At 42.3% G+C, this 24,009-nt stretch overlaps 1 protein-coding gene across 3 annotated transcripts in view; it reads right to left on the reverse strand.

Moving 5' to 3' along the window:
• Window positions 1-356: 356 nt before the first annotated feature.
• The window catches only part of PTPDC1 (protein tyrosine phosphatase domain containing 1), a 67,211-nt gene continuing 43,558 nt past the window's right edge, over window positions 357-24,009 (reverse strand). Inside the window, exons 3-10 of one of the 3 annotated variants that reach the window (XM_058566070.1) lie at window positions 15,519-15,690; window positions 13,304-13,384; window positions 12,943-13,061; window positions 11,870-12,007; window positions 8,284-9,539; window positions 4,891-5,076; window positions 2,867-2,977; window positions 357-929 (exon numbers count right to left, since the gene is read on the reverse strand). In XM_058566070.1, the coding sequence (XP_058422053.1) occupies window positions 813-929; window positions 2,867-2,977; window positions 4,891-5,076; window positions 8,284-9,539; window positions 11,870-12,007; window positions 12,943-13,061; window positions 13,304-13,384; window positions 15,519-15,690 (2,180 nt within the window). In that variant the 3' untranslated portion in view covers window positions 357-812. The remainder of the gene's footprint in view (window positions 930-2,866; window positions 2,978-4,890; window positions 5,077-8,283; window positions 9,540-11,869; window positions 12,008-12,942; window positions 13,062-13,303; window positions 13,385-15,518; window positions 15,691-24,009) is intronic. The other 2 variants (XM_058566073.1, XM_058566072.1) reach the window with 2 other exon arrangements.

The raw sequence follows: 24,009 nt of genomic DNA on the forward strand, positions 1-24,009 counted from the left end.
CACTTCCTCTGTAAAGATGCTATTTGGCTCAGCATCAGCCCAGGGGAGTGGGAATAAGGCTCGATGTGTTGAGAACCGCTCCTGCCTCCTGCAACAGCAGAGGTTGGCAAGGTTGTCTGGAAGCCTGACGAAGAGCAAGTCTACTTTCTGCAAGTAAAAGTCCCAACTACCTCCCAGTCAACCCTTTAACGTAAAACTAAATCACTCTGAAAAAAATACACTTTGGAACCTTTTGCCACATTTATAAAAAGAAAAGAAAAACCAAAAACTTCAAACTAATTTTTTAAAAAACGCTTTTAAAATGTTGTATCAATAGCCTTCTTGTTAAGAAATATAAAACAGCTTAAGACACTTGGTGACTTCCTTAGGTCATGTATCAGGGGGATGGATACACAGTGAAGCTTTACTGCTAAAATTATCTATTTGGTAAAAACTCTAGGAAGAGTTCAGTCAACAAAATAACTGTTTTGGAAAGAAGAGCTACAATTTTCTCCAAAATGTCAGAAAGAATAAGGATGTAAACACCACATACTTAAAACATTAATACAACAATATTAATTCAGGTAAATAAATAAAAGAAAAATGGCACCAACTTGATGGCAATTTTTCAACACAAAAATGTAACTCAAGGATATTTTTAAATAAATAATTCCTCTAAACAGGAACATGCATTCTCAGCACAAACCAAGAGCATCTGAAATAAAGTGCTACGAGACGAAGCAGCTCCACACGTCAACCTGTTCACCTATGCGCAGAAATGCCGTCTGGATCTCCAGGTCTGAAACATTCACCACAAGGGAAAGCCAGCTTCACTAAACATCAGGCTTAGGGTTGTCTTCAGTCATTTTTCTTTTTTCTTCCAGTGTGTGCTTAAATATTTTCTTCAGGGTGTTGTAAACTACAGGCCCGTTTTCAGAATCTAAATTAACCTGGTGACAAGGAAAATCTATATTCAGGACACTGTAACAAGAAGCACACCTAACCTCTCTACAAAAGAGAGATCACACTAGCCGTCTCCTTAGGACTTCTGTGAGCACTACACCCGAGAGTCTAACATATGTTAGGCACATAGAAAAACCTCCACAAAGTCAGTGTCCTCTCCCCCTGGTGGGAAGGCACCGTGGGTACATATTTGGATTGTTTGCCCAAGTTCACTGTACTGCAGGGTTAGGAGTGACGGCAGGACAGAGAACCAGAGCAATTACCACACCTCCCCCAACTCCCATCCCCAAAGAAATGTGTGATTCCTCAGGAAAGGGTCAGGATCACTTGGCCAGCTAGGAGCCTCCTCCTAGAGGGGAGTGAGCGAAGCGTGTGAGATTTCACCCTGCTCACACTAACAAGTTCGTCTGCCAGCTTTGTGGACATAGGCAGAAGATGCGAGACTGCTGGGTCAGAGACATACAACTTCATGATTCAAGGCAGCATGTGCTTCATAATCGCATGGGTTCCCTTGCCCTCTACGTCCCACGGGGGTGACAAGGATGGGCAGAGGTGGAGGCTGCACAAGCAGGGGTCTGCCTCACAGCTGAGGAGCCCCGAGCTTAGGCAAGCGCGACGTTTGACGAGGGGCTGCGGCAAGCCTGCCAAGCTTTGCCCTGAAGGGAACCATGGTCTTTATTACACGGGAAGCAGACGCTACACAGACTTCCTCAAGAGCCAGCCAGACCAAGGACTGTCAGGGCCTCTGCTCACAAGACTGCACGCATGGGGAGAGACTCAAGAACCATATCCTCGCATTCGTACAGATAGATTTGGAACAACTGGTATTTTTAACTATTCATTAGTATCCCCCTAAAACGCCAATGGATGTTGTAAACAATTCCCACTGCTTTCGGAAAGAACAATACTAAGGATTGTTTTTTCAGTTAAATTCAGAAATTTAATTTTATCTTAGCCATTATATTGCCCATCCCATCTGAAAAAACTTCTTATTAACATTAATAATGGTAAGGAATTGTTTACTTTGTTAAACATCAAACCACAACCCTACCCACATGGCAGGTAGCCTCTCAGTCTATGAAAATGTTAATATAGATGTAAAGGATCACGATTGGGCTTGAGCCACTGACTCTGGAGACTGTCAGAAGAGACCGGGAGGATACAGAGTGGGTTAGTGCCATAAAGCTCCAGACCAGGAACAAGAAAGCCTGCACGAACGGCACTTTGGGGAGAGAGGAGGGGGGAGGAAATTGGTGAATGAGTACAAATAGTAATTGCCATTATCATTCAAGTTTACCACAGAGGCGGTCATTGAAAAGCTGAGTTCTTTGTTTAATGACATTTTCATATCACACATGAGAGATACCAAATAAATCAGCTGAAGGTGTGAGGGGAACCTTGCTCTTGGCATGAACCTGGCTTCTTCCTTCAGCCAGAAAGACTGCTGCGAGCCAAGAGGATATGCAGAGAAAGGATACTTTTTTATTTTACTTTTTGCTTAGGATTTGCCAATCAGGACACAGTGCTGAATCGTCAGCACTGGATGTTGAATTCTCAATAGATGGTTTCTTGTTTAGACCCAGGGCAGAAGTAGCTCAACAAGAAAAGACTCTCTGACGCCTATTGGGCACATGATTTAAAAATATGTTCTCAACACCCAACTGTTTCTCTCTCTCTATAAAAGCTCTTTGTTCCAATGTTCTCCTTCAAAAAACCCACAGTTCAGCTTTTTCTAACATCGCTGTTAGGAAACTGATATTTTTCTGGCCAAACGTCTGCAACTACTTTCAAGAAGTCAAACACATATTTCTATTAAGAGGAAACACAGCTAAAGGTTTTATTTTAAAGGAGGCTGGTGACCTGTGGATTCTCATTTACAAAGATTATGCCGATTGCAGACTGAAAGGGGAAAGAGTGGGCCCACCTTAGTGAAAGCTTTGATGGCACGGGCAAGGATGGCCTCCTCCACGTCCGCGGGAATCGTCTGCAGGCTCACTACGCAATGCAACACGCAAAGGATAGTCTGGTGCTGGCTCTGTTTTTGTAGAAATCAAAATTGAATAAGTTGTTTGAAAAAATGTCTCAGGGAATAAACTCAAAGCAACTGCAGAACCAGGGACCAGTTTGTGACCAAGCACTCATAACCTCAGATACTGAACTATCTACCCAAGGCTCCACCAGGAGCATTTACTGTGTTGTGTTAATATACTTTGAAAAGCTTTCAGGAGACCAAATCAAGGTTGTTTAGTTATTACATGAAGCACAACTGAATCTGAAGACGAGGGCAACTTCAAATCAAATGTCTTCCTTGCCGTGAACTGAAGAGACAATCCACTCTTGTTCCGGACACAACTGTTTCAGTCCGGCTAGCAGATGTTGACACGGCACAGCAACACGTGGACTGTGCCCTGCCCGGTGCACACGCCACAGAGGGAGGCAGGGGAGGAGAGAGACAGCACAGCCCCCCAGGAGCACGCCAGAACTTAAGAGGGAAGGTCCCTAGGAACCAGTCCCCGACTCGACTTTAGAGAAGCTCTACCACTGGAGCAACACACATCCAGCACACATCACCCGGACAGCCGCTAATCTCATGTCTGGAAAGCTACCCTAAGGGCATAACCTGAAATGCAGAAAAACCTGCCAGCACAAGTGATCATCACAGTGATACCTGTAGGAGTAAACCCAAATAATGTAAAGGCCCTACACATGGGAGCGGGAGTGAATGAGGGTGAAGCAACACAGCGTGACCAAGTGCACGAGCTTTGTGTCAGAGCCAGCTGCGTCTGAATCCTGCTCTGACACGTGCTGTGTGCCTTTGACAGTTGCTTCACCTTCCCTTTCTGTAAAACGAGGCCTCCACCTCTGTGGGCCATGGAGATGAACAAAGCTGAAAACAGAAATTATGACCTAGCAAGGGCGTGGGCTCATCGCCACTCAACAAAGGTTAGCCGCCTCCCTCACCTCCCTCCTGCTTCCTCTCTGCAATTTAACTGCTGAGAATATAGCCTAAGAGAAGGACTCCAGATGCAGGAAAAACCTGATCTTTAAAGATGTGCATCACATAACTGTCCACGTCTCTGTGTGTACGTGTGCACGTGTCTGCATGTCTGTGTGTGCAGTAGTAGCACCTGATTTGGAAACAACGAGGAGATGTTTACACTGCAGCACAGCAGGTAATTCGAGTAGATGAGATAATATTGTTTCATAAAACAAAGCCTATTTTTAAATGAAAATTTAATATCTATATATGGTTAAAAATAAATTGTATAAAAGGATCTGCAATGAAAAGTCTGCCTCCCTTCCTAGATCCATTGTCTCCTACTGTTGTTACCTAAAGGCAACCACCATTCTCAGTTTCTTGTTTTTCTTCCATATTTTATACATATACAAATTATATACATAAATGTATATATGTGACACACATGCCTTTTTAAGAAATACAAATGAGTGCATATTCCAACCCACCTAATAGTTCTCACGTTATATGCCCAAGGTAAATAAGTAGCAACAAATATTTGAAAGTAAAAAAGTGGTTAGTTATGACATATCCCCATGATAGAACATTACCTGCCCATTTAAGTTAACATTTATGAAAAACTTAACGCTAAACATGGAAAAATACCTATATTATAATTTTGAGCAAAAATGAAGCATAAAGTTGTATGTGAAATGATTTTTACCAAGTTAACATACGCACTGATAAGACTGAAAGACTTGAAAATGTTCAAAGTGGCTCTCCTGGGATTATGGGTATTTTCCTTTCTTATTTTTGTATCTTCTAAATGTTTACACTGGGTATGCATTTCTTCCCTCATCTTGGAAAAACTTAAATGAGACCCGGATATGGGATTCTGTATGAACTCCCTTTTTTATCATGGGTTTTTTAGTGTGTGAAACTTGTACTGAAGGCCTTAGTTAACTTCATCAGTTGTCCAAGAGCTGCTTTACCTTCTCCAACAACAACAGTGCTTCTGCGGCATCTGCGTGTCTGCCAACCAACATGTCCACGTCCTCTTTGCTTATCACAGGCTCCTTCAGCTGCTCCACCCAAGACCACATCAGACTGCACAGGATGAAAGGATCCCTTTCGCCACATATTCTTTCCCAAGCTGCATCTCGGGAATTTAGTTCTTTCTAAAAAGAAAGGAAGACAGACAGAGAAAGAGGGAGGAGAGAAGAGCAGGGGAGAGGAGACAAGAGGAGGGGGAGGGGAGGAGAGGGAGGGAGGGAGAGAGATACAGAGAGGGGAGACGGAGGCAGGCACCAGTTGACATGTGATGACCCTTAGCCTGTCCAGGAGAGTGTAAGTCCCAGGCTCTGGGTGTGGAATGGGACCCCTCCCAGCACCCTACTTCCAGGCGGCACGTTGGGCTAAGACACTGAACTTCTCTAAGCCTCAGTTTCTGTCTGTGAGGTGCGTTCCTGCCCACAGGCGTTAGGCTAACTGACTGAAAGGTCTGTTAAAGCCCCTGGTGGAGAGAAGGGCTTAGTTAACCCAGTTCTCCACCTCATTCAGAAACCACAGAAATAGTTCCAGAAGAGGGAGGGCCCAATAGCGCAGTGGTTAAGTTCTCGCACTCCGCTTCTGTGGCCCGGGCTTGGTACGTTCAGATCCTGGGCACAGACCTATGCACCACTCATCAAGCCATGCTGCAGCGGCATCCCACATACAAAGTAGAGGAAGACTGGCAACAGATGTTAGCTCAGGGCCAATCTTCCTTACCAAAAAAAGAAACAAACTCAAACAGTTCAGGAAGAGGGAGCCTTCCTTTTTAGGCTCCTTGGAACAAAACAGAAATATTTATTGCAATGAAATAAAATGGTAGATGAAAAAGTACAACTAAGAGAACATTTGCAAACTGACCTGGGATAAGAAAAAGCTTCTGACTGAAACTTCAAAGTGTGCCAAAAAAAAAAAGTGCTTAAACGTTGGTAAATATGGTATATGTACTTCTTTCGAATTCCTTTTTAGAATCCTATGTAGAATTTAACAATTAACAAAGTCCCGCATCCTGAAATATGATAGGGTGAAATAACTAGGAAGTCTTGCCAATACTTCAAATGCCTGGACATAATTTAAACAGAAGATTTTAAAACTTTACTTCACAGAGAGCAGGGGAAAAGTGAGAGAAGAATTTTAATTTCTGACAGGGTTCAGATTTATGTTTTAATAAAATATGTTTGCAACAGTAAGAAGCAAAATAAGTGCTACCATTCAGTCATTCACCCATCCAATATTTACAGACTACTTACAATATGACAGGAACCAGAATACTCAACTTCTCTCTGGTTCTTACAGCAACCCACCAGCAAGGCCCAATAACCTGCCCAGGAGCCCAAAGTGAGAACAGGGCAAAAGCAGCATTCCCACCCAGTTCTGCTCTACCCCGGTCTGCAATGTTTCTGCCATGCCACCAGGGTCCTCTTTATTATCTCATAAACAAGCCAATACTTATAGTTGCATATAGTCCTTCATATCCCATAGATCATGTGTATAGCAGAGTAGCTTTTTATTCAATTTTAGGTAGCTAATGAGAAGACAAGCTGGGCAGGAAGGACACAACTCAAAGACCCTCTTAGTAAAATGACCATCACATCATGATGTTTTCTGATACCAGTGAGGTTAGGAAAGGCAGGAATGACGGAAAGTATTAAACACACGAGCTGGATCCTGGCTCTGCCGCATTCAGAACACGTGACCTTGAGCACATCACTTGACTGCTGTGACCCTTTCTCCATACGTGATACTGAATTCATAAGGACTGTAAAGATTAACAAAGATTCTGTAAATAATATTCATCTGCCTCACAGGACTACTGTGCAAGTCACATGAAATAATAGATGTGAAAGGGCCTAGTAGAGGCACAGGTGGCATTACGCTATTCAAATCTGTTCATTTTACTCTTTCCAGAATTCAACTGATTTATTACTGAAAGGCCCACAATAAAATCTAGAAAAGAAAAAAAGGGCAAATCTATCCAAATGAAAGGGTTGTGTTCACCTCTAGAAAATGCTTTTGTATGTGTTGCTCGTTGAAGCCGTCTGGCCCACATGGGGCTGGACTGGCAGTGGGGAGCGGGGTGTGAGCTGTGGCGCCTGAAATCGGAGGTCCTACTGCTCGCTACCGCGGCTCAGAGTGATGCAGAGGGAAGACCTGCTGCGTGGAAGGCTTGTTCAGTTTGGAGTAGGAAATAAAGAAAACACTTCATGTTGGAGGAAAGCAATACATTTAACTATCTGTTAAACAAACAGTTTACAACTGAGTACAATTCTGATGGAGAAAGCGTGTGTGGAAGTGCTTTCCTCCTGTCACACAGCTGTAAGTGGGTGTGAAGCTCCATGCCTGGTTTTCCTGCCTCTGCATCTGGAAGGTTCTGGCCCTCATAGAACGTGTACACACCTTGCTTAATTAATGGTAGAATCCAGAAGAGCAGCTTTGCAAATAATTTGTGGTAGGTGTGAGCCAACAAGTCAAGATTTCACTGAGCCAGGCCTCCCCAGGTCAGCCCCACATTTGGACAGGTTACCTGCTTCGATAACTAGGTGTATAAGGCCTGCCTCTTCTCTAGACCAGCTGCTCACTCAGGGCAGAGTGTGGCTGATTTAAGATTGCCTTTCTAGTAAAAGTACAACACAAAAAGGGGTTAAAATTTAAAATTTCACATTCTAATTTAAGTAAAAGCCAAGAAGTGGACCGCAAAGATCCCATTCTTAGGTAAAACTAAGAGCACAAAGGTGCTCCGGGGCTGCTCCTGTTTGCCTTCCGGAATGCCACAGCCGCCTTACTGGGGTGGACTGGGAAGTCCGCAGGAGGGAACGCTGAGCAGCCAGGGTCCATCACAAGCCCCTCTGACCTCACTCAACACTTGGGTCGATGAGCTTTGGAAAAGAATTTTCTCTGATTTCATGCATGTTTCTTGGTCAGTGGTTCTCAAAGTATGGCTCCCCACCAGGCCTCAGGTTAGAGAACCTGCAGGTCAGTTCTAAAGCTGTCTGCTGTGGGCCGTCCATCTGTCTGTCAGTCCCACAAACCCAGCAAGAAAGAAGGAAGCTACTGACATCAATCAACATCAAAGGCTTGCTCAGTCAAGCACCCTGCTAAGTGCTAAGCACTAAGTACTTTCTTTCACACGGAGATTGAAAGGAACCCACACAACAGCCCTGTGTCTGTGGTTTCTAGGACAGCAGGCTCGTATTATAGCAGAGAAACCTGAAGTTCAGAAGTTAAGTATTATACAAATATGTCTTCAAATTCCTATAACGAATTTGGGAAGATGTATTCTGTTTTTGCTCTGACATAGATATTTCCCACGTGTATATAATTAAATGAAATACAAATACCTGCCACATTTCTACCTTCCTTGTCACTTCCTCCTTTTCTGCAAACTCATTTAAATTTGCCAGGGCTTTGGCTGCCAGTATTCTCCTTGCTTCGACACTCAATTCAGACTGCAAAGCAGTGTGTGGAGCGACTTCAAACAGATCTTTGCTGTCCTGGGTTTCAGGTCCAACCGAGGCCTGTGCTTTGGGATGGGAGCCACAGTCCACAGGGCTGCAGCGAGTCTCACCATCTTCCGTGACGGAGCCTGGGTGGCAACCACCAGGACTTGCACATCCACAGTGGGGCACCTGCTGGGGAGAGCGGTTTAGTTCCTTAGGGATATTTGCAAAGCTGGGTGAAACTGGTTCCCCAAGGCTGTATGAACCTGAAACACCTGAAGAGAAGGTTCTACTCCGCTGTACTTCCTTCGGAATATTCGTCCTATGGAAAACTGGTGACCTGTCATCTTTGAGTCCTTCCAGGCCTTCAAATTTAGCCTGATTCCAGAAAGAAAATGTATTGCGGACCAGTGTTTCCTTATTTAAATCTGGTTGTGGCGACTGTGGGGCGTGGCAATGGCTTAGGGGCTTCTGCTGCCTGGGGTTATGGCAGAGCAAGACCTGGGCAGGCACCGTCCATGGAGTCCCTCCTTGCTCCAGCAGTGACTCAGCCCTCTTTAAATCTGAGTCACTGTAGCTGAGCCGCCTTTTCAGACAAGTCAGGGGCTGAAGGCACTCAACATTCCGCCTCTTCCAAAGAGGGTCAAACTCTTGTTCACTGGAAAGAATCACCTCCTGATTCTCAAAACTGGCCATCACTGCAGTGGGGGTGAGCGAGTCCGATGCGTCACTGTCGTGCCTCAGTAACTCTTTACCCAGCTGCATTGTGACCATCTCAGAAACGGTCTTAATTTCAGCAGAGAGGCCGGGGACTTCTGCCACTTCTTCTGTCACCATTGGCCTGTTCTCAGCTAAGTCCACCAGCAATTGGCAAACTAGGTGGATAATTTTTGGCACGTGTTTCAGGAGTCGTGCCTCATAACCATGAAGCAGATGCCGCTGGCGAATGAGATACTGTGCTAAGGTGACAGCATGTGCTTTGGGGTCACAGCAAGAGAATACATTGTGAAGAGGAATCAGAAACTGAGTAAATTCCCTTACACATAGTAGCTGTCCTCGAGTTTGTATGGAATTGGGTCGCTTTGCCCGAACAAAAATAATTGCTTGGTCAGCAGTCATTCTTGTTGCAAAAACTAAATAACATGCTATTAAAACACCTAGACAGTGAAGAAGAGAAGATTGGCATGAGAAAAGCTTATATTTTAATTTATTTACATTCTTTGATGATTTAAAATTTGAATATGTGTTATGAAACCATATAAATACAGGAATATTTTAAGGACAATTATAACTTTTTAACTTTTTGTATGGGTGTTTATCTATTTACTAGTCTATATGGCACCAACCCCTTGATTGAGAACCCTCAGATGCCTCTGTACCCTGGGGCAAGTACAGGAACCGTCACAGTAAAGCTGAGTGAGTGTGGAGTGAGGGGGGATGACTAGGTGAGTGTGGAGTGAGGGGGGATGACTAGGTGAGTGTGGAGTGAGGGGGGATGACTAGGTGAGTGTGGAGTGAGGGGGGATGACTAGGTGAGTGTGGAGTCAGGAGGGATGACTAGGTGAGTGTGGAGTGAGGAGGGATGACTAGGTGAGTGTGGAGTGAGGGAGGATGACTGAGTGAGTGTGGAGTGAGGAGGGATGACTAGGTGAGTGTGGAGTGAGGAGGGATGACAAGGTGAGTGTGGAGGGTTGACTAGGTGAGTGTGGAGTGAGGAGGGATGACTAGGTGAGTGTGGAGTGAGGAGGGATGACTAGGTGAGTGTGGAGTGAGGGAGGATGACTGAGTGAGTGTGGAGTGAGGAGGGATGACTAGGTGAGTGTGGAGTGAGGAGGAATGACTAGGTGAGTGAGGAGGGATGACTAGGTGAGTGTGGAGTGAGGAGGGATGACTAGGTGAGTGTGGAGTGAGGAGGGATGACTAGATGAGTGTGGAGTGAGGGGGGATGACTGAGCGAGTGTGCAGTAAGGGGGGATGACTAGGTGAGTGCGGCTAAAAGGGGGTGAGTGAGTGTGGAGTGAGGGGGGATGACTGAGTGAACTGATGACCTGGTCTGTTTTTCCTCCTTATGCCCAACTCCAATATGGGAGAAAGCAAATCCTGCTTCTACTTTCTGTTCTCAACAGCTCTTAAAAATTTCCATCCAATCGATCCATACACTCTGTTTGGAACTTCCCACCCCTGCCATCTTAGCCATCAATTGTTGGCACATTCCAGCCTGGCATTCTCCCACTTGGGCATTTTTTTCTATGGAGATTATTCACATTCACATCTGTTTGTTTTCCAGACAATTCTTCTCCCACACTTGTTTCTAGACTAATATGTTTTTCTTCAGACCACGGCGTAACTCTATTTTTCTAGTAGAACTTAATATTAAGGAAAACAGCCTTAACAGTGTAAACATTATGTATTCTTGTTAATTAATATCAAGTTAAATAAAAAGGCAGTAATTAATTAATTCAAATATAATAGTTAATTAAGATCAAAGTAAAAGGCAAATAAAAAGACATCTGTGTGATTCACCAAGTTTGCGAATCTCGTTACATATGAAAATCAGAACCTCTGAAAATTGCATGTTTTCCCAGTATGTGGTAGGGTCCAACATATCTTTTTCACTAGGACATGCAGGTCTTTAGTGTAAGCATGAAATATCTGCAGAGCTATTGTGTGGCATTGCCAGGCACCACAAGATTTTGGCTTGAACCTAAGAGCTGACAATCTCAAGCTGAACTGAGTCCCCGCCCTGAAGACACTCCCAAGCAGGTGGAAGACCCCGTGGCAGATACACAGGTAAGACAACAGACAGAGTTGAGCTCAGGTGTCTGGTTGGACCAGATGACAATGAAGATTCCAACCCTACCATATTTATTTTTGCCCCAATATCAGCATTGCACTGAGATTATGCTGTATTTTTAAGTTAAATCATGGATTTTTATATAGAATTCAGGCACAGGTAGACTCTCCTTCACAAACAAAATCCTTACAGCCATGTATTTGAATCTTGGTGCTGCCGGTTACCCAATGTAGCAAATTACTTAACCTCCTTCAAAACGCAGGTTGTTGCTAAAGACTTAAAAAGACAGCAGATGTAAAATGCATAAATATAAGAGGGGAAACAATTCTTGCTATTGTCATTATTATTTTGGTTAAGGAAAATTACATTTTTTAAAGACACTACATATTACAGTGTTGATTTTTTTTCCTTTAAAGAAGAAAATCAGAGCAGTCAGTTAGCTAGCTGTGGAAACCTACCTGTTTACTAAATATGATGAGTTTTCAGCCCTAAGTCATTCAAAAAGACTCACAAATATATGCTCACTGAAATTATCTGTTTCAGATATTTCAAATATCTTTTATTAACTTCTTCCATTTGATTCCAAAGCTTTGATAGGATTCTGAAAATTATTTATCCTCTAGAATTAGGAAATATTATTCCTTATATGTTTAAATATGCTACAAGACAATAAAACCACCTCCTAGAATTTACCTGTTCGACCAAGCCCTGCATGACAATGGATAGCTACTTTTCCTTCTTGTAAGGCAAATGTCATCACCTTCACCATATCTAAGATGGTGGTAAGGGACGCTACACCATAATCTTTCCATCCGAAATTGTAGAAATAAACTGGACAATGAAAAAGAGAACAAGAAAAAAAAAAATCAACATACAGGAAAAATACTTGCAAACATTTGAACAAAGTGAGTGAATTCATGAAAAGTATAAAGCTATTACTTAAAGACATTTCCTGCTGAAACTTAGCCAGAAAGTATGAAGGAAAAGCAGGACTGCAAATTAATAAAGTCAATGATCTATGCCAAAATTACTCAGCTATGGAGGGAAAGCATGCAATCTTGTTTAAGCATGGAAACATGTCTAAACGACTGATAAATGGTATAAAGTAGTACAGACTGATTTTCCACCTAGTGGGGAAAAAAGGTAGACACAAGCTTCTTAAAAACAAGTTCCAAAAACGGCACAGGTTGATCCTTTCCAGCCTGGTGTGAATGACATGTGATCAGTGGATTCCATCCCATAGCTCCTGTGACTGAAGAGCTTCTGGGATCGTATTGTAAAGAATCTCTGCATCCTACCCAAGAGTAGAGCGGTGCAGCACTAAAAGCATGAGTGAGTTCTGGGTTCCAATCCTGCTGCCACGTTTGAGCTGTGTGATCTTGGGCAAGTCAGAACTCACTAAGCCTGCCTGGCCTCATGTGTGAAACAGAAACAGTAACAACTATGTTACATGACTGCTTTAAGGATTAAATGAGACGACAGGTCTGGCATACCGTTAACGTTAATTAATGCAGGCATTATTTCCACAGGGTCTCCTCCCAAGATCCCTCTCACAGAAAAAAGAAATCCTGTACTTTCAACAGCAATACCAAAGAAGAATGGCAGCACTACTGAAGGTCAAAGTTAGCTCATCTTCACTTTTCAGAAGCCCTACTACTATGCAGTAAGCGTTTATTTCCATCACCTTTTTAACCTAAGAGCTGAGCAGACAAAGTCTCTGAGTGCTGTCCTTGGTAACTCGTGGAGAGGAGGGTGGAAGGACTTACTGCCAGCCTCCATGAAAGCTTCGGGAAGGTACGTGAAGCCACTTTCTTGTTCCAGAGGGTTCCCACAGCTGGCATGCTCACCAGGGCGCTGCAGGTTGATCACTGTTTTTATACCACGGCTTAAGGGAAAAAGAAAAAAAAATTAGTCACATTTGGAGCTAGCGTTTTAAAAAAAGTTAACTATTTTTGATATTAATAAACATTATTAATTTCTCTCAAAACCTTCATTTCTTATTTGAAATAAGCTCTTTGCTGCCTATGGTTAAAATGAAAGCACTTTTCCATTTGCAATCAAAAGCACTGGAAGAGAAAACACGAGTGGACGTACTAAAGTAAAGTGGGCTTATTAAAGCGCACTCACCTCCGGAACTGCTCGATGATGCAGTACTTCTCGAGGAGTTCCGTGGATGGGCGAGCCATGGCCAGGATTTTATCAGTGACCCTACAGAGGGGAGGAGGGACTGGTGAGATGCACAAAGCCTAGAACGTCCCAGCTCTAAGGACTGAGATATCAAGCCCCTACTTTTTCTAAGAGTTCAACAACTCTACAAGGTAAGAATCTTTTTAGACAAATCTGGTTTCAATTTTGCATCACGATTAGATCTCTAAGAAACTGTAGCTTCTTAAATGCCTGGAAAAAATTCCAGGACATAAAGTATTTATGAACTCTGGCAAAGTGTTTTCAAGGACTCGCGTGAGATTCTAATGGACATGATGGAGAAACCTCAGCTGGCAGCAAAAGTAACCCCCTGGACTAGTTATCCAAAGGTTCCTCACTAAACGAGGAGGGCCAGCAGGGAGGCAATCTTAGTTACCCCACTCTCTGCACCTGTTACCTAATGTGTTAAGTGGGGATAACAACGCCTGTCTCGCAGGTTGGTGTGGGAATTCAATACAACGTGGATGCAAAGTCTTGAGCACAAATCCTGGCATGTGGTTACAAATAAATGCTGAGTTATTGTTAATTTAGCATAAAAATATGGGCTTTGGAGTCAGTGGGGCCTGGTTTCAAATGCTGGATTTTCTACTTTCTAGCTATGTAGTAAATTACTTAGTTTCTCTGGACCTCAATTCCTTCATCAATAAAATGATATTAACAATGCCTACTTCACAAGAATTTTATGAAGATGAGATAATAATTTGAAAGTGTCTAGCACAGTGCCTGGCCGGTAGCTAAATGGATGTTTCTTGAGTGTACGAATGGACAGAGGCCTAATAAATGGCTGTCACTCTTATTAGGACTCTGGGCTCTGGCTTCACTCTATTCTGCTTGAATTTCTCACCAGAACCTGGTAAATGATACAGCAGGTGGTCTATCAGAAGTTGTGGTTCACATGAACCTGAGAGGAGTAACAGAGACATTGGATGTGCAGGGCAGGACTCAGAAAGTTACCACCCATTCTCCCCGGGGCAATACCTGAAATTGAACAGGGACCTCCCCAAAGGTGGATCCCCACAATTTAATAGTACTTAGTATAAGATGAGGAGAGATGTAACATGAAAGCAGCAGAGGTGAAAGAGTCGAATGGTTTAGTCAATAATAAACCAAAAATATTAACGTGACCTTAAGCTGCATTATTAGAAATTTACTTGTCTGACCACACCTCAGGAAAAGTGTTTGCTTTTTCACAACGTTCTTTAAGAGAGACAGTGACAGACTAGAATGTGATCTGTGGAGAGCAATAGTGACAGTGGATCCCCAACTGTATCACTACACATGCACCCAGCAAATCCAATATGAAAAAGCACAGGTTGCAAGTTAGATAAGCTGGTCGACAAAAATCTAATTTGTAAATGGATTCTTGCTGTATACGGTAATTCACCACTAGAGTTCTTTAAACAGTAAATTCCTCTTAGCGTGTTTCAAATGTGATTTGGTTTGATTATCAGAATTTTTCAGAGACACCACTACAACAAAAAAGTATACTTGACCATTTACCATTAATAATAAAAAGCCGTATGATTCAATAATGAATGAATTGCATTTATATAAACAATGCAAGTATCTCACATTGTCTACTGAATTGACAACTGTACTACTTCTACTGAGGCAGACTGGAAGTGTATTTGCATGAAAAATGTGTACTTTAATACAGAACACAGGAACAAAATAAAAATGAGGAGGCTAAAGCTTACACATATGAAACTGCAAAACTATACATGTACCTCATAATTTCTCAAATTTAAAGCTGAACATTTTAACTATTTCTAGCAACTTCTGAAGTTTAAGAGCAATATCTACAGCTTAACACAGATACCATTTCTTGAAGTATCTAGTTACCACTGCTTTAAGATACTTTACATACATCATTTCACTTAATTAAAAAAAACCCTATGGGGTTGGTTTTATTATTTCCATTTTACAGATGAGGAAACCGAGGTTCAGAGTGCCTGTGTGAGTAGGCCAAGATCACACAGCTCGTTAAGTGGCAAGCCCAAGGAAGGGAGGTGAGATCCTATGACTTTAAAACCCCATACTCCTTCTACAGCCCACTGCCTTCTGGCATCACATACATCTTCATTTCCTTTCCTACTGAGCAGTAGGTGGGAGCTACTGAAGGGATAGAATCACTTACCAGGATGAGTAGACCCCCTTAATGGCTTGCTCCTGCTCACTCCAGCGGGCTGGATTTTCATACTTGCATGCTCTGCCACCACATGCCATGGAGCAGGCCACGTGTCCAGGAATGACATGCCGTAAACGCTCTCCAACTTTTGTATACTTTGGTGTTGGACGCCCTGAATTTCCTAGAACATACAAGGAAGGGAAGATTAAAAATTCCACTCTCCAAATGGAGTAGTAACGTGGGAAACAGCCTCCATTTTATCTCAGGATTGCACACGACGAGCCGATGCCAACCCCCCTTCATTTTGACAGAAATACAACTATTTCCTTTTCACCTCAGTGCATCTCCTATATGAAAAGATAGAAAAGGCTTTTGCACCAAGTAATCTTCACATGTCACACTGGCAATGAAGAGGAAGAAATCGTAAAAGCAGATCTTCTACAAGGGATGAGTTTTGTTCAAAAACTATATTTTTAATGAAAAAATAGAAAACATTCAATCATTTTATCTCCTATTGCATGTCCACTGAAACTCTTGGCACAACAGACAGTAAAAAGTATAATGTAGAACTGACTGTCAAAATTAACAAGGAATAAACACAGCTCAGCCTCTTCACATTCCTTAAATTTAAACTCAAAGGTGTGGCAATCTTTAAAAAGAAAAAAAGCGTTTTACTTTTCCTCTCGGGGCAAGCAGGGCTTCTCTCAGCACCGCTGACGGAGGACACGGCCACCATCACCTGGAGAGAGGAAGAGGAGAGCATCTTGGCGGCAGAGCTGCGCCGCCCCTGCTGCAGCCGCAGGACGGGGTCCGAGGCGGAGTGCCGGCGGCCCTGGAAGAAGGAGCTGAGGAAGGGCACGGCGGAGAGCCGCCGGGGCGGGTCCTGCATGGCGCTGGGCTCCCAAGAGGTAACAGCTGGAGGCAAGGAGATGTCAGCGCCAGGCTGCTCCGTGATGAAGTTACACTGAGATATGAGCATCGCTGTGCGTGATCTAACAGCCATTCAGGATAGGCTGACTTGTTTCCATAGTGACAAACAAAGAAACTACTGATTCCCACTCAGATCTGTACAGGCAAAATCCCATATGAATAGATTGCATTTTGGATAGATTGCTCAAATACAGGGAGTAACAACATGTATTTTACATAGATTATATGTAAATTGCGACTACTCTATTTTGTTTCTCAAACACATTTAAAAGATCTCACTGCTCAAAGAATTACATCTAAAATATTGTAATGAATTTAGAAAAATGTCTTTATGACACAAACACTGCCTCTTACACATTTACTAAAAGGTTTAAATTCTGTTATTCCTTTCATATCTATTCTCTGCATACTTTGAAAAAAATTCTCTTTCTACTCCTCTCTAGAACAGGGCAGATAAAAAGTTAACTGTAATGAAGTGGGATATGCTGGATGTCTTATAACATTAAAACACTATTCAATTTTTCATAACCAAAAAAACCTCCATATATTTTCTCTATAGAACTATTAAAATACATGGATAGAACAAATAAAGTCACCTGTAGGGTTGATACATTAATCAGAAGACATTTACTTTCATATTTGTATTTTCAGAATGTAGAAACCCAATTCCTGGTTACGCCTTTATTGGATAGTTACAGTAGCCGTGCCTCTCAAAAAGTCAAAGACACAATTCTGTGCCTTTTGTAGATGACTATGGGGGAGAAAAGAAGCTTTAGTAATGTCTTGGTGGAGTCATACGAAGAAAATTCACTAAGTATCACATTTTTTTAAGGAACTGGATGAGGGGGAGGTAGCAACTTGAGGATAAAGGATACAAAGAACAGAAACGCTAACAAGTGGGGATTGTCCGCCCCCTCCATTAATGTCAGGCTGCACCCTGCCCCGCTACCCCAGTCTCTGTCTCTGTCTCTGTCTCTCCAAATGGTATTTCAGCCATGTGCAGATGGAAACCTACTGCCATACATAGGGCTCTTTTTCGTTTTGTCTGTTTTAACGATTAATAATGCTTTAAGCAAGCTCCTTTTAAAATGCATCCCCCATCTCCCCAACTGGATGTACTTTGTCAAATAAGACAGAGAAGCTCAATTTGGTGCCCGGAGTCTTACTCTGAGTGTAGCACTATGCCCTTGTTATTTCATACGCAGCAATGAAAAAGAATTTTTTTTAATGTAAACAATCCAGAAAGCACAGCTTCCACAGAGCTTTACAGGAGAGGAAGGAGTAGATGCGGCAAAGCAGGTAATTTGGAACGTGATGGCATAAGGCCTGAAGTGCTCAAACTAAGGGGTTGGCCTGAGTCTGCTATCTGGGGAACCGGTGTCTGACTCATTATCTGAGCAATTCTCCATGAGGAGGTTCACGCCGCCCCGCAGAGACAGGGCTGGAAGCCAAGGACTGGGTGCCTGTATGGGTGCGAGACAGTGCAGGGGCGGACAGACAGGTGCCGGAACTTGGAGCCTAAGTGAACAGCAGCGAGACACAGAAGCTGTTAACACAGGAGTCCGTAAGAAGAAGGCTCAAGAGAAAACCCAGCAGGCGAGCTCCACTTGAGATGAAAGGCATGTGAGGCGGCAACTAGGTCTTGGGCAGTGAGCGGGAGATGCCTGATGTCCGCAGCTCTAAGGACAACCACAGAGGAGAGTCCCAGGGACTCTGCTCCCAATGGGTCTCAAAATGAAAATGAATTTGATGAGGGTAGGACTTGTCTGGGCGAAGCTAACAAAGGTATGGTTTATGTATTATCTCAAGAATAATTTCTGCTGTGAAGTCTTAAGAACTGGGCTGACCTCAAATAAACATGTAACCATTGAGGAGACTCAGTTACTAGACAGTCAGGGACCCTGAGTCCGGGTCTTTAGGGAAGTGGAGCTGAAGGCAAATGGCAGTCTGAAAGCTGGCTGCAGCCCTCCTTCTCAGCATGTTCTCGGCATGCTGGCCTGGGGCTCCCACTGCTCCTGGGAAGCGCCTGGCGCTGGTCTGGCACTGGAGTGGAGCTCTGCCCACCTCTGGGCACAACAGACAGGCGGAGGCCTCCACTTCCCCTAGACACATGAGAACCACCATCCCCAGCGCCTCATGCTCCAAACTATTCCTTGGCAAAAAGCCCAATTCACAGCCAAATCCATTTTTTAAAACTAGTTTTGATTTATGCCAAATGGCTTTACAGTAGGGAAGTCTATCTTCAGTCCCACCCTAACACTCTAGACTCGTCTCCCTTCCCGTCTTTGTCCACAGACATAGGGATTTTCTGCCTATTTATAATCATATTGCAAATACATTTTTCCTGCTTTTTCTAAGCAGCATAGCAACATCTTCCTGTGTTGCTTTACTCTTCTCATAATTTTCATTTAATGGATGCACAAGGATTATGACACATCAAGATGACCCATCATAATTTACCTAATCATTCCTTAGTGGTTGGATATTTAGGTTATTACCAATGATTTTACTTAAAAATAAGACAAACATTTTCAGGACTGGAACCTTTTATTTCTGTTTTTCCTTCAGTAAACGCCCAAAGATGATATGACTGGTGAGCAAAATTAATTTTCAAAGCTCATATTTTTATTTAGTTGAGTCTTTACATGTTTCAACAACCAAGTATGAAGCAGCTGAAAGAGGGAATATTTTTAGCAACTCAACACAGGTTTTTTCTGAGGCCAGAGAGAAATAGAGCATTAAAATAAGGGTCGGGAGATGCCATCTCTGACAGGTGGTTGTGCCAGCCTCCTTGACCTGAGAAACCTCACGCCCTTTACTCGTGGCCTTTGAACTGCGTCTTTGTTCACAGAATGTTGCCAAAAAACAACCAGGCAATGACTTTAAAGGGATTCTTTTCTAATTCTTGGAATAAAAGATATTATACATGTACCAAACTGGTCTTTTTGTATTCTTTTTGAAAATATTTGTTTTATTAATCGTGTGGGTCAATTTAGTTATATATACCCACACTTTTGGTTTCACACATGTATAAGAAAGCATATTCGTACCACAACCTAAAAATCAAATAAAAAATTTAAACTGGGATAAATTATAGATTGCTAATAATGAATTGTTCACAGTCTTAGAAATAATATTTTAATTTTTATTTAAATTACCATTAGGAAAAAAATAGAAGGCTTATCTTTAAATAAACAGGAGCAGCAAGACTATTTTAATTTCTATTTTGTGTTTTATATAAAATGGAAATTTTTTAGAGTAAGAGTAATTTAAGAAGGGTCATGCTTTCAACAGACACTTACAAGGTAAAGGCCTTTTTTTCTGGAGGCCACAGAGAGTGTCTGTGGAACCTCATTATCCTAAGCTGCACTCGCCTCTCTTCCTTCCTCCCCAGTTATAACTTATTTGCACAAGAACCAACACTACTGTTGTTTTCCCACTTATCTGCTAACAACTGATCTATTTTTTCCTCCTCTGACAAAGTATTTTTCCAAATACATAAAAAATGTCAGTTTTCTCTATTCCATGAATATAAACTCATAGGGGACCCTGCCTCGTTACTGTTCTCATCCTTCTTCCCGCTTCCAAATATGCTGTCTCTAAAAGAAAATCAGGCTTCAAGAAAAAGTAGGAAAACAATACCAAAGAGAATCCCCATGAGCAAGCCTATATCCTCCCTCCCTGAGCTGCTGTAACCAACAAAGCATGAAAGGCCCCTCTCCAAGCATAAAGAATACAGGTGGTGCACTCCAGGCTCCATACCATAATACCTTTGTGGCCAATGACCTACTTGCAGGTGGACAATCAGACCTACCCAAATTCAGAATAATACTGAAGGAACCAAATGCGATACTGATCACTGCTAATGTAAAATTATCTACACTTGTGATAAGCACAATAAACAACAAAGAAACCCACCTAAAGGTACCTATGAGCCCTCAGCCTTTTCCTCTTTATTTCTACACGTGGGTGGTTAAAGCACTAAAGAGTCTAAGCAGATCTGGAATCCCAAGAACTGGTAATTTCCTTTTATACTCAAGATTTCAGAAAGGGCTAATAACTTCCTATTTAAACAAACTCGTGCAACACTAGGCCCGAGAATGGAGTGGGAACTGGAGGTCCATCTAGCCTCATTCCTAAGTCAATAAAGGAGTCACTTCCAGGAACTGGGCTGGAACGCTGACTTTTCAGCCTCCTGTTTTCCACTTTTTGTGACAGGAGGCTCACTTCTCACAAGGCAACTAACTATTCAACTGTTGGATGGCCCAAGAATTTTCTAATGTTGAGTCAAAATCCATTTCTCTGTAAACACTGGTTCTAGTTCTTCCCTCTGAAAATAAAAAACAAAGCATCTCTCACTTGCAAGTTTTTCAAATATCTAAAGACAGAACTTCTCCAAGACCTCCCCAACCCAAATCAGCTCTCCCCTATTAGCCTCTATTTGGGCTAAATCTTCTTAATTTTTCAAATATTCCTAATATATGTCATTGTTCCCAGACCCTTTACTACAATTCCCCTTCTTCTGAGGACCTTTCCTCCCCCTTCACAGCTAAATTTCTAAATAAAGTTGACTGCATTTGTCATTTCCATTTGTCACTTGTCTCATCCTCAACCTACCTGACTCGGATCTCTGCTTCCACCGTCCACTGAAAATTGTTCTTGCTAAGGTCTCCAATGGCCTCTTTTATAGTTTTCATCTTATTTGATTGCTCAGCAGCATGCAACATAGTGGAACAATTTAGTTTTAATTTTTTTTTGGAGAGAATTTTATTTTTTATTTTGAGGCAATCTTAAATTTACAGAAAGAGTGTAAGTATAATACAAAGAATATTTTTTCTTGAACCGTTTGAGAACAAGCTGCAGACATGCTGCCCCATTACTTCAAATAACTTAGCGTGTTTTTCCCATAAACAAAGACATTTTCTACAATTTCCCAAAACCTGAAAATTACGATGGATACATTACTATTTGCCCTCTATTCCTCAGACCCCACTCAAGCTTCACTGGTTATCTTAATGTTCCTTATATAAAGTCATACCATACAATGTTCAGACTCACATGCTATATTTAGTTGTCCTGTCTCTTCTGTTTCACTCTAGAACAAGTTCCTCAGTCTTTCCTTTGATGCCCCTGACTTCTGAAGAGTACAGGCCAGTTATTTTGTGGGACATCTCTCAATTTGGGTGTGTCTGTTTCCTCATGATTAGATTCAAGAAGCCCTGTGTTTACTGGTGAAGAATGGACTGTATTTAGAATCCCAGTCCAGGTGCTAGGTATGCTCACTGCTATTAGAGTGTTGTTGCCAGCAGGCCCTCTCAGCGGACACAGCCAAAGAATGTGTGCGTTATATACAAGCACACACACACCCCATACATTTACATCCATATTTATTTCTGTATGTATGCATATATATTGAAAACCAAGAGTTCTCCCTGATATTACCAATTCCAATCTAACAGGGTTCCTCCTAATTTCCCCCCTTTCTCGAACTATAACTCTTCTCTGATGGTGAGAACTCTGTTACCATTATCCTTAACGGATTGACTTATCTGACCAGGCCCCTCTATGTGACCAATCTCCCCTCACTGCCATTGCCCGTCCTCTAAGCGAATGCTACCCTCCCCCAGTGTAGACCCTAGCACCTGGGCCAGGCTGCTGTTGCCACCCCTCTGCGGACCCTCCTCACCGGCCGGTGTTCTCATACTGTGTGCAGGGCCACCCTGCCATGCAGGAGCCTCCTCACCTCACCCGAGCTCTGACTGATGGAGACATCCAACACTCTGAGGCAGGTCAGCCTCTCTCGCACACACCATCCCGCTCACGCATCATGACTGCCAGGTTGCCCCCATACAGATCCCCTCACCCTGCCTGGCCTCCAGCACTGCAGCCTTACCCACCCTCTGGTGTGGATGCCTCCTTTTCATGGCCCTGCCCAGTGGCTTTTGGACTGAACTGTTCAGGAGGGGAAGGGAAAAGAGGAAGAAGAGGAGCTCCTTCCTTTTTCCTTTGTTAATTATGGTAAAAGACACGTGACACAAAATTTACCATTTTAACCACTGTTAAGTGTACAGTGCAGTGCCATTAAGTACATTCACACCGTTGTGCAACCATCACCACCATCCATCTCCAGAACTTTTTCATCTTCCCAAACTGAGACTCTGTCTCCATTAAACACTGACTCCCCATTTCTCCCTCATCTCAGTGCCTGGCACCCATCATGCTACTTTCTGTCTCTGAATTTGACTACTCTAGGTACCTCTTGTAAGTGGAATCATATAATTATTTTTGTCTTTTTGTGACTGACATTCCCACTCAGCATAATGTCTTCAAGGTTCATCCATGTCGTAGCGTGTATCAAAATTTCTTTCCTTTCTAATGCTGGATAATATCCTGTGGTATGTATATGCCACATTGTGCTTATCCCTTTATCTGTTGATGGTCGTTCAAGTTGTTTCCAACTGTTGGCTCTTGCGAATACTGCTATGAATATGAGTGTACAAGTATCTTCTCAAGTCCTTGCTTTCAATTCTTTTAGTATATACCCAGAAGTAGATTTGCTGGATCATATGGTAATTCTGTTTTTAATTTTTGGGGGAACTGCCATAGTGTTTTCCATAGTGGCTGTACTATTTACACCACCAGTAATACACTAGAGTTCCAATTTCTCCACATTCTCACCAACACATTTCCGTTTTTTTGATAATAACCATCTTAATGCATATGCAGTGGTATCTCATTGTGGTTTTGATTTGCATTTCCCTAATGGTTAATAATGTTGAGCATCTTTTCATGTGCTTATTGGACATTTGTGTATCTTTTCTAGATAAATGTCTATCTAAATCCTTTGTCCATTTTTTAATTGGGTTGTTTTTGGTTGTTGAGTTTTAGGAGTTCTATGTATAATCTGGATATTAGTCCCTTATTAGATATATGATTGCAAATAGTTTTTCCTACTCTGTAGGTTGACTTTTCATTCTGTTGATATTGTCATTTTATGCACAAAAGTTTTAAACTTTGATGAAGTCCAATTTATCTAGTTTTTCTTTTGTTGTCTGTGCTTTTGGTGTCAATCCAAGAAATCACTGCCAAATCCAATGCTATGAAGCTTTTCCCCTATGTTCTAAGAGTTTTATACTTTTAGCTCTTATGTTTAGGTTTTAGATCCATTTTAATTTTTGTACATGGCATAAGGTAAGGGTCCAACATCATTCTTTTGCATATGCACACCCAGTTTTCCCACCACCAACTGATGAAAAGATTGTCTTTCCCCCATTGAATAGTCTTGGCATCCTGGTCAAAAATCATTTGACTATATATGCAAGGGTTTTTTTCTGGGATCTCTATTCTATTCCATTGGTTTATATGTCTGTCTTTATGCCAGTACCACGCTGTTTTGATTACTGTAGCTTTGTAGTAAGTTTGAAATCAGGAAGCAAGTCCTCCAACTTTGCTCTTCTTTTTCAAGATTATTTTGGCTATTTGGGGGTCCTTCAGGGTTCCACATGAATTGGGTGGATTTTTCTACTTCTGCAAAAAAAGTCATTGGGATTTTGATAGGGATTCCATTGAA

The sequence above is a fragment of the Diceros bicornis genome, chromosome 22, assembly GCF_020826845.1.
Source record: "Diceros bicornis minor isolate mBicDic1 chromosome 22, mDicBic1.mat.cur, whole genome shotgun sequence".
Lineage (NCBI taxonomy): Eukaryota > Metazoa > Chordata > Mammalia > Perissodactyla > Rhinocerotidae > Diceros > Diceros bicornis.